The sequence below is a fragment of the Jaculus jaculus genome, chromosome 15, assembly GCF_020740685.1.
Source record: "Jaculus jaculus isolate mJacJac1 chromosome 15, mJacJac1.mat.Y.cur, whole genome shotgun sequence".
Classification (NCBI taxonomy): domain Eukaryota; kingdom Metazoa; phylum Chordata; class Mammalia; order Rodentia; family Dipodidae; genus Jaculus; species Jaculus jaculus.
The window spans coordinates 75,444,861-75,455,968 of NC_059116.1; the positions used below are offsets into that span (position 1 = coordinate 75,444,861).

The window sequence follows — 11,108 nt, forward strand, 5'->3', positions numbered from 1 at the left end:
GATGCTTTCCTGTCTACAGGGACATGCTAAGCACTTTACTTTCATGAAGTTTAAATCTCACCCCTCTGCTTTGTGAAGGGAGCACTACTGCAGTGCCAAATGTACAGACCAGGAGGCAGGCTTGGAGATGCTAAGGAATGTGGCCAAGGTCACACAGCTTGTAACTGGAACCAACTCCAACATTACAAAGGAGACCTCTGTCTTCCGAACTTCAAAAATTGTTCATATTTCAATAGAATCACTGAGCAGTCCAGACAAGTGGTAGTCCTACTTTCTACTCAGTAATAATGTGATTCCCATGGATCCTCTTGCAGACAAACCTTTCTGAAGCGTAGTGTACACCGTTTCCAGACACACAGATATGAATACACAACACAGAATATGAAATGCGTTAATAACCAGAAAGCCACCGACACCCCTCTTTAATTTCTACATTGGGAGCCTGAGCCTTGCACTAGGCAGTTTACTGACATGATTTGGTTCTCAGAAAAGAATTTCATTTAAAAAACACACTTTTAGCCAGGAGTGGTGGTGCGCACCTTTAACCCTAGCCCTTGGGAGGCAGAGGTAAGGATCGCTGGGAGTTGGAGACCACCCCAAAACTGCATAGTGAATTCCAGGCCAGCCTAAACTAGAATGAGACCCCACCTTTTAAAAACCAAAAACAAACAAACAAACAACCAAAAAAAACCCAACCCCCCCCCCTTTTTTTGGTGGGAGGGTCTCACTCTGGCCCAGGCTGACCTGGAAATCACTACGTAGTATCAGGGTGCCCTTGAACTCAGAGCGATTCTCCTGCCTCTGCCTCCCAAGGGCTGGGGTTAAAGACGTGCGCCACCACGCCCGGCCAAAAAAACACACTTTTTTAATCTTGACAATTTTACATTTGTTAGATATGGAAGCATCTGTGACTTTATGGGGAGGTCACTTTTCCTTCTGTTTACTATTTAGGCCATGCCACCTCTATTATCTTTCTCCTTTTCCTTGACACTTTTCCTAAGCCTTGTTACACAGCAGACACACATATATCTCTTTTAAGTGTCCCACATGTCTCAGTACTTTGGGGGAGCGCCTCGCTTTTAGGTTTAAAAGCTTGCCAGCTGTGACGCCAGCATCTGCGGGGGTCCCAAGTCCAGGCCCCAGAGGAGGGTCAGCAAGCCCGCCCCTCCCGCGGCCCGGCCCGTCCCCTCGCTCGGCCGGCTCGCGCTCTCTCCCTCCCTCGCCCGCACTCACCGGCCCTCCGCCGGCCCCGGGGTGTCCGCCGCCGGCCCCGGGGTGTCCGCCGCCAGCCCCGCCGCGCCGTCCCCGCTCCGCGCAGAGCTCCGGCGGCTGCGCCTCCGCGGCCGTGGCGGCCTCTGGGCCGCAGACGCCGGCTCCATGTCGCGGAGCAGGGTGCGGCGGCGGCCGGTGCCGGAGGGAGGAGGAGGAGGGAGGCCCGCCGCGCCGGCGCCGCGCCCGCCAGCCCCCGCCAGGCCGAACGCCCCTAGCACAGACCCTCTGCGGCCGCCGGAGCCATCATCCGGGGATTTGAAAATGGCGGCTGCACCGCGGGCAGCCAATCAGAGAGCAGGCCGGGGTTGCTCGGATACGTGAGTCCCGCCCCCTGCCTGTCCCAGGCCTCCTGGGCAGGTCTGAGAGGAAAAGGAGAGAGGGAGTTAGCAGAGCCTGGCATGGGTTCTAACTCCATCCCTGACGTTCCCAAGGACTAGTACTTCTTTCAGTGTTCATGAGGACTCCCTCTGCAGGCCCAGCAAATGGGCTGGAAGCATTTTCAGGCACTAGATCTTGCATCAGAGAGGCTGAAAGTAATAACTCTTTAACCCAGGGCTGGATTATTGATTGTATGTATGTACGTATGTATGATTAGGTATGTATGTGTGTGTATGTATATATACACTAAGTTTATTAATGTGAGATAAATGTATTTCCAGTTACCAATTACTAATACCCAAAGAATTGTGTCCTCAACAATGTCTTTAGTTATAACTTTAGTTTCTTCTGTTTTCAAATAAATAAGAGTCTATCTCCTTAGTAAAATCTATTTTCCGGGGCTGGAGGAATGGCTTAGCAGTAAAGGTGTTTGCTGGCAAAGCCAAAGGACCCAGGTTTGATTCCCCAGGACCCATGTAAGCCAGATGCACAAGGTGGGGCATGCATCTGGAGTTCGTTTGCACTGGCTGGAGGCCCTGGTACGCCATCCTCTCTGTGTGTGTGTTTCTGTCTCAAATAAATAAATAAAAATACTTTTAAAAAATCTATTTTCCTCTGCTGACAAGAAGACTGCATGAAATAAAGGAAGTTCTCAAGTTAAGAAGATTATTAAGTGAACATTTTTTATTTTAATTATTGTAATATATGTGCTAAAGGCTTTAAATATAACCTCATCTTTTTCACTATGATTCCATTTCCATGGATTTATCTTAATAAATAACACTCTGTATATATGCTTTTAATGATGTTCATAATAGAAACATTAAAAGGAATGTAAGATGATTGAGAAACAACTAATTACAACTCATCAACTGGGTATCTTCAAACTTAAAAAGTTAGAATGTGAGCCGGGCATGGTGGCACATGCCTTTAATCCCAGCACTTGGGAGGGAGAGGTAGGAGGATTGCCGTGAGTTCGAGGCCACCCTGAGACTCTATAGTGAATTCCAGGTCAGTCTGGGCTAGAGTGAGACCCTACCTCAAAAAAAACAAAAATGAAAAAAATAATAAAATAAAATAAAAGTTAGAATGTGTACAAGAATAGCATATTGTAATTTTAAGTAGGAATATGGGATACAGAGACATTTTCAGTTATGAATTACAAAAGATTTTAGAGCTGGATGTGGTGGTACACTCCTTTAATCTTAGCATTCAGGAGGCAGAGGCAGGAGGATCACTGTGAGTTTGAGGCCAGCCTGACTACATAGTGAACTCCAGGTCTAGAGCAAGACAAAACAAAATATTTGTAAGTGGATTTGGAATACGTCTAGTTGGCAGAGTGTTTGTACACCATGCATGAAGCCTTAGCATTGAGTAAGACTGGCTGAGGTGGTGCATATCAGTAATTCCAGCACTTGGAAGGTTGAAACAGGAGGGTGACAAGTTCAAGGTTATTGTGGCTAGATAGTGAGTTTGTGGCCAGCCTGGGCTGCATGATACCCTGTTTCAAAATGCCAACAAATAGACAACAATCTAAGTGGTCAGATTTTGGTAATTTAAAAATTTAATTTTTATTTCCTAGTATTAATTTTTTTAACTGAGATACTAGAGAGATGGCTCAACAGTTGAGCCCTTCCTGTGCAAGCATGAGGACGTGAGAAGGCCCAAGAGATGGCTGGCGCTGGGTCAGACCAACATGAAAGGAGGCATAGCCACATGTGCCTGGTGGGAGTTCGGTTCAGGTGTCCCCATAAACTTACATGTTCTGAATGCTAGGTTCCCAGCTGGTGGAGATTTGGGAATGGACACCTCCTGGAGGCAGTGTATTATTGGGGGCAGGCTTATGTGTGCTATAACCAATGTCCCCTTGCCAGTGTTTGGCACACTCTCCGGTTGCTATTGTCTACCTGATGTTGGCCAGGTGGTGATGTCTACCCTCTGCTCATGTCATCATTTTTCCCTGCCATTGTGGAGCTTCCCCTCAAGCCTGTAAGCCAAAATAAACCTCTTTTTTCCACCAGCTGCTCTTGGTTAGGTGATTTCTACCAGCAATGCGGACCTGACTGTAACAGTGTGTAACCCCAGTCCTGTGGGGAGCAGAGGCCAAAGAACCACCAGAAGATCCCCAAATCAGAAGTAAGAGTCCCCAAACCAAGTAAGAGGATGGAAGGGGAGACCTGATGTTCTCCTCCTGCCATTGCCAGCATGTGCTCCACACAGGGGAGTGTGTCAAGTGTGCCACGTGGGCACACAGGCACATACACATAGCACCCACCTGCAGCACACACCACCACATCACACACACACACATGCACATGCGCAAGATACTGAGCTTGTATTTTATTTATAAACTAAAAAAATGTTTTAGTTTTAAAAATGAGAGTACTGGGGATTTATCTCAGTGGTACAGTGCTTGCTTACTATGCATAAAGCCCAGAATTCAATCCCCAGTACAAAAACATAAAACTTAAAAAATTAAGATATTAGTGAGTAAAATGGCTTCACTAACAATTACTTCTCCATTATTGTCAACTCTGCTTTCAAGCTGTCTGGTTCCACTGCAATGAATTGAAGATATCTACTTGTGGCAAGCAGGTAGGTGAGGCAGGAGCCACGGCCCAGTCCCTGGAAGGCCTGCAGTTCCCTCCTGGGCTGCTGCACAAAGCAACTTACTCTGAAGGACAGTCTACCTGAAGGCGTGCTCTGAGGCAACCCAAACAAAACAACAAAATGATTACATCTCTTCTATTCTGCTTCACAGTAGTCCTCCAAAAAAACTAAATTATGGCTGTTAGCAGTTGTAGTTATAAAAACACAGAAATGGGGCTGGAGAGATGGCTTAGCGGTTGAGCGCTTGCCTGTGAAGCCTAAGGACCCCGCTTCGAGGCTCGGTTCCCCAGGTCCCACGTTAGCCAGATGCACAAGGGGGCGCACGCATCTGGAGTTCGTTTGCAGAGGCTGGAAGCCCTGGCGCGCCCATTCTGTCTCTCTCCCTCTATCTGTCTTTCTCTCTGTGTCTATCGCTCTCAAATAAATAAATAAAAAATTAAAAAAAAAAACACAGAAATGTCATGCAAGCACTTAGGATGCAGATGTTTGGATGAAATCACACTTGCCCAAGAAAATGGCTAGAACATTGGAAGTTATAATTTGTCCTCAGCTGATTTTGTTTTTAAAATATTTTATATATTTATTTGCAAAGAGGGAGGAAGGAATGGAAGAGGAGAGAGAGAAAATGGACATACCAGGGCCTCTTGCTTCCCACTAATACCAGATGCATGTGCCACTTAGTGCATTTATTTAGCTGTACATGGATACTGGGCATTCAAACCCAGGCCATTAGGCTTGACAGACAAGTACTTTAATGGCTGAGCCATCTCCCAGCCCCTTGAAATTGGTTTTGATAGTGTCACTAGATGTGGTCAATCCTTTGGGAACTTGTGGTAGATATTCCAGGAGGTTGATGGTGTTTTGTGGGATGTACTTTCCAGTGATCAAACAATGCTGTTCCTCTCCAGGAAACCTTTGCAATTTTCATTCACTTAGACGTGCTTACTGTTATTAATTTGGTGTGTGTGGGGGGGCACATGATTAGTAGCTACTCATGCCCCCGTGCATTCATGGGGTGGTGAGAGGACGCTGGGTGTCCGGCTCTATCTTCTATATTAGTTCCCCGAGACAAAGTATTTCACTGTATATGGAGCCCCCTATGTTTCAGCTAGATTGGCTTACAGTTGTGCCCAGTGATCCTCCTGTCTCTGTCCTCCTCAGCATTAGCACGTTTTGTGAAAGAGACCTTGCCTCAAAAAAAGGGGGGGAGATGGGGAGGTAGGTATAGTGGCACGCATCTTAATCCCAGCACTTGGGAGGCAGGGGTAGGAGGAATGTTGTGAGTTTGAGGCCACCCTGAGTGAAATACATAGTGAAATGCAGGTCAGCTTGGGCTAGAGTGAGATCCTATCTCGAAAAACCAAAAAGAAAAAAAAAAAAAAAAAAAGGAAAGTTAAAAAACAGTCAGTGTCAGTTTGAACATCCCAATAGAATAAACTCCCTGCCAGCACCTTTCCTGCTCTCTTCAAGATCCACATCTCATATATGCACAGGTAGAGTGATGTAGTGAGGATGTTGCACACAGCTGTCGGGTCACGGTTTGCACCATTTTGTTTGAGTTGACTTCATGCTGCCCTAGGTGTGGGCTACAGTCCAGTCTGACAAACCAGGAATCCTAGATTAAATATGAAAGCTCTGTCGGTGACTCCCGGTCATCTTGACTCCAAACCCCATGACAGTGACCATTACAGGTACTGCCCCAGCAAAGGACAATGGGTCATGCTGTTGGCATCTCTGTTTCTTTTTTTAAAAAAAAAAATTAGTTTTTTTAGCCATGGACATACTTAATATGTAAACACTGCAAATCGGTACCATCCTTTCCCTCATCCCTGGCCTTTGCCAAAGGGGCCCTCCATGATGGGGATGCAGGTCATCCCTATGGGGATTGTGGATCATGCATTGTGGGGGCAGCCGTCAGTTATGGGGGAGACACAATGTCTCTGTGCATAATGTCCCAACTTGTGGCTCTAACACTCTTTCCACCCCCTCTTCTGCAAAAGTCCCTGATCTGTGCTGGGAGCATCTTAAGTCTACTTCAGTGATGGGCTTTAGGAGCCCCCGGATCTCTGGTTTGGTAGGTATTGAGTGTCCTCAGTGTCTGTCTCCTTAACCCATGTGCTGATATCAGGTTCACTGAGAATGCAGCACTCTTGCTCATATCCCCAGTTCCTCTGTGGTTTCAGCTGGGTTGGGGCGGAGTGTGGGCATCTGCATTTCTTTATGGCACCAAATACATTCTTTTTTTTTTTTTCCAAGAAGCCTTCTTCATTTTATTTCTTTGAGAAAAGAAAATGAAGTCTTTCCATCACATATGGTAGATATATATATATATATATATATATATATATATATATATACATATATATTTATATATAATTTATTTTGTGATTGGACATCTCAAAGCTGAGTCTGTTCATATATTTTCTCTTTCTACTAATGCCTTCTCCCAGTCCCTGTGGCCCAGGCCCAGGTTCTGGGGCAGATGCAGTGAGGGGTTAGTGGATGGGCAGTGGTTACCAGGGTGGCCTCTCACCCAGCTCAGAAACCTGGTGAGGACTACCCAAGAGGGGCTGTGCAGAGGGCTGGAGGCCATGAAAGGGCACTCCCAGTTTTGTAGGGGATGCACAGCTCATTAAACAGTCACCAGTCAAGGGAGGAGGCTGGTAGGTATATAGGGACTTGCTCACAGTAGTTGCAAGCTCTCTCCATTCTGCCCAAAATTCAATCTCGGGTGTGGAAGAGAGCAAAAGAGAAACACAATGACTGAGGGCCAAACCTCCTCTGATTGTTATTGCTGGTGAATTGAAATTTACTTTCTGAGAAGGAAAATTAAAGTTTCCTTTCCTTAGGGAGATAGACTCTGATAGTGACCCCAGTGAAGGAAGAGTATTAACTGTCCCAACCAATACTGATGGTCACACCAAGTCTCCCTGGGCAAACACTGAGCCAAGTGTGGCAAGCAACCAAAGGGTCAGTGGTCATCACAGAGCAGCCTTGTTCTTCAAGGAGATCACAGCCAACTCTCCCTGGCCTGGAAAAACAAGGGCCTCAGGCTCAGACTTGGGCCAGTGGAGCTGGGAAGTGGGCAGAGATCAAGCAGAACTTTTAATAAAAGAAAAGATGAAACTCTGAGAAAAAGGCAGCTTGAGAAGATGGTGTGAGCATGAAGCTGGGGAGAAGACTGAGGGAAAGCATGGGAAGACACTCATCTGACCTCAGAAACTGGACAAAATGAGTGCCTGAGAGACAATAGCACTTAATAGCTGGAGTTAAGAGCTGAACAATGACCTTGGTTTTGGGGTCAGCCAAGCAGTGGGGGCTGTTGCCCTGTAGAATTCTGGCTATAAGGGTGAGAGTGCAGCTGAGAAGCTTCTAGGTGACCCGTCCCAACAATAGGAAGGCAGATGTCCCCTTGGTGCTGAGCTTCCAGCCTCAGCTCTCTCCTTCCTCAACCACACAGAGGGACACTTGCTCAGAACAAAACCAGGCTCTGAGGCCTGAGCCCAAGACATCTGGCTGGGAAGGGGTTGGGCAGGTAACCCCCTCAACCTTACAGACAAGCTATCTGCACCCACTTGTCCTGCCAATCTGCCTGGGGAGGAAGGACACCAAATGAAGGAGAGAGACAAGGAACCCAGGGTCTGACAGGATCCCTAGATCCATACAGACCCCACCAGGCTGTGTGACCTAGGAGAGCTGACCGCAGCAACAGACACAGGGAGTCGACAACAGCAACCTAAAGCCCCGAAGAAGCGGGGCTGGGGCACCTCCTGGTGATACAAGTCTGCTGCCTCCATCTCCAACAAGAGGCTTCCCAGAAAGGGGATGTTCCCTACTGCCTAGGCCCTCATCTCCCCAACGCATCATGCATTCTACCTTCCCCCATGCTTTCTCCTTGGCAGGAAGGACCGGCGTCTATCCATAAGGGCAGTGCTGGAGCTGGTAGGACATGAGGTGTGGGGCGAGCCTGGTCACAGCTGCTTTGAGAACCTCTTTGGTCTGGGGACATGTGGCACATGGAGAGGGGAAATGGACAGAAAGGGATACTGAGGACTTGGACCTTCAGACAGGGCATTTGTCAGAAGGGTGTGTACCCAGGTGGAAGGTCAGATTTCTGTGGATTCAATGCGCTCAAGGCGGGAGGGGGTCCAGGCCTTCTTCTCCTCACCATGCTGGGGGTAGGTGTGCTGGCACCCCCAGCCACCCCACGCTCCCGCAGTCGCCGCTCCAGCTGCTGGTTGCGCTGGTACATCTCTACATAACTCAGCTGCAGCTGCTTCTGGTACTCAATGACCTTCTCCTTCTCCTCTAGCCGCACACGACGCTCCTCTGCAAAGCTGGCACCATGGCACTCCCTTGCCCGCCGCTCAGCGGGCAGCTCAGCCTGCAGCCGCCCCACCTCCCGACGCAGGGCTCGTGTCCCAGTCTCTCCCCCAGCATCCACATCCGCATCCACAGAAACCAGGGAGGCGGCAGCTGACACCCTGGCCTGACGGCGCATCTTGGCCTCATCACTCTCACAGGTGGCTAGCTCCTGGGGCTCAGCCAAGTCCACAGGGGTCAGCACAGGCTTGAGGCAAGCAGTGGGCAGCTCGCCCTCACTCAGCTCCAGGCTGGCCTGCTTGCTGCCGAAGGAGTCCCTCAAGCTGAGCAGCTGCTCCTCCTTCTCCCGGAGCGAGGCCCGCCCTTCCCGCAGCTGTGAGCGCAGCCCCACGATCTCACTCAGCTTCTGCAACACGTCGGCCTGTGAGTCCTTCAGCTGCTGCTTCAGGAGGGAAATCTCACCGGCCTTCTGGCACACCTCCCACTTGGTTTCCTCCATGCGGGGCAGGAAGTCGGCCTGCTCCTTCTGGCAGGCGGCCACCTTGTCCTCTAATTCTTCCCGCTGCTGCATCAGCCGGGCTGCCTCCTCCTGCAGTTGCTTCTTGTCTTGCTGCAGCCGCAGCACCTGCAGCTGTAGTCCCTGCTGGGCACGCTGGGCACGGCGGGCCACCTGCTGCAGCTTCCCGCTGCAGCCCTGCTGAAGCTCAGCTAGCTTGCGCTCCCAGGCCCTCTGCCGCTCCTCCAGCACCTGGGCCACCGCCGCCTCTCTCTGCTCCAGGCTTCTCCGCAAAGCCGCCACCTCCTGCTCCTTCTCCCCCAGCCGCTCCCCCAGCTCCTGGATCAGTGTACTAGGTGAAGGTGGTGAGCAGGCTGCAAATGGCAGACCCCCACTTCCTCCCTCCCCAGATCCCAGGTGGCCAGACCGCCCCATGGATGATGATGGCCCGCTCTCACTGGAAGCACGCCCACTGTCGGAGGTCCCCCACCGCTGCTGCCACTGCCGTAGCTGGCGGTGCCAACGCGGTTGATATGGCTAGTGCAAGCACTAAGGGGTGCCAGGTGCTGGCTGTAACTGGAGCTATGGGTGGGCAGGCTTGTGAGTGAGTTCGGGCCTGAGTCTGAGAGGCCACCCCCACTCCCACCCGCTGGTGTCATGGTCCGAGATTTGTCCAGTGCACCCTTGAGGCCAGCAGGGCCCTGTCGCCCCTCAGGGGTCTCATTGGTCTGTGGAGGACACAAGTTCTGCATGGAATGGAAGTTCTTAGGTACAACAGGCTTGAAGGCTGATGGCCGAACTAGTGGTTCTGAGCACTGATCGAGCTTGCCAGAGGTGGCCAGGAGCTTGGGTGGGTGGCTGGGCTCCCGATATTGTGGTGGAGCCTTGTCACTGCCCCCACTGCTGCTGCTGCCACCACTGCTAACCACCAAGTTGCCACAGACATCTGTGTGGTCGCTGCTCCGCAGGTCACCATCGAGGTAGAGGGAGTTGGCAAGAACCTTGTCCTCTGAGGGGTAGCGGCCAGGCCTCTCCCTGCTGGCCCCACTACCACTGCCTCAGGAACGAGGAAAACTTCCCTGGCTGCTCCCACCCCCTGTGCGGGTGCCCACGCTCTTCATAGGGAACTCCTGAGCATGGGCCACCCCACTGCCCATGGCCAGGCGGGGGTCTGGAGGCCCAAGCTCAGAAGGCCGTGGGGCAAAGGCCAGGAGGGGATCCCTTCCTGGGTCGGCACGCACAGGTAGCGTCTCCAGCTTCGCCATGACTAAGCCAGGAGGGCACTTTCCAAGAGGGTGGGGGGACCGACGGGTCTTCAAGCCAGGGATCCTCTGAGGCCAGGTCTGCAGGGGCCAAGCAGCTCACTCTCACAGTCACAGTCGGGGTTCGGCTCGAACCAGCTGGGTGGCTCTGGACAGGCTGTCAGAGCCATCATGAACTAGTTTTCTGCTCTCTGTGCTCAGAGAGGCCCCACTTGCTTCCTGGTTCTTTTGTCCTAAGTCAGCACCTAGGAACACCTCTTAGTGGGTGGAGAAACTGGGATTGTCAACATCCAAGGGTGGTGTAGGTGGCTTCAACATCCAGCTAGGGTAGCAAAGCCCCAGAAGTCTGTCTGGGAGACAGTGCGGGAGCAGGAAAATCTGAACCTCTCTGCCTCGCGGAGCGGCGCAGGGTCCCACTCCGACGCCGGCTGGCCGCGGGCTCGCCGGCGCTGCCCGAAGCCCGCCCCGCTGGGCGCCCGGCGCGGGCCCAGTTCCACCAAATACATTCTTGTATTCACTCATTTCCTGTAATGCTTTCATTATTGCCTTTGCGTGTCCCCTGTTCATGAACCAAGGGCTTGTCTTGGGGCTGCAGAGTACAGGCCTACAGTGCTGGAAGTTATACCATAGAAGGAGGCACTTCCTGCCCTTCAGCCATGCAATTAAAATGAGCAATAAAATTTTACTTAGCACAGTGACTAAATTAACAAATCAACAATGAAAAATATGAAGGAGCTACAAAAAATAAAGGAATTTTTTTTCCTGGA

At 50.7% G+C, this 11,108-nt stretch overlaps 1 protein-coding gene and 1 pseudogene across 1 annotated transcript in view; both read right to left on the reverse strand.

Annotated features, from left to right (window-relative positions):
* The window catches only part of Net1 (neuroepithelial cell transforming 1), a 42,547-nt gene extending 41,168 nt beyond the window's left edge, over positions 1-1,379 (reverse strand). The window contains exon 1 of the mRNA XM_045135015.1: positions 1,234-1,379. Coding sequence (XP_044990950.1) covers positions 1,234-1,379 — 146 coding nt within the window. The remainder of the gene's footprint in view (positions 1-1,233) is intronic.
* Positions 1,380-8,048: 6,669 nt separating this feature from the next.
* On the reverse strand, positions 8,049-10,690 carry LOC123455091 (annotated as a pseudogene).
* Between the last annotated feature and the right edge of the window lie 418 nt (positions 10,691-11,108).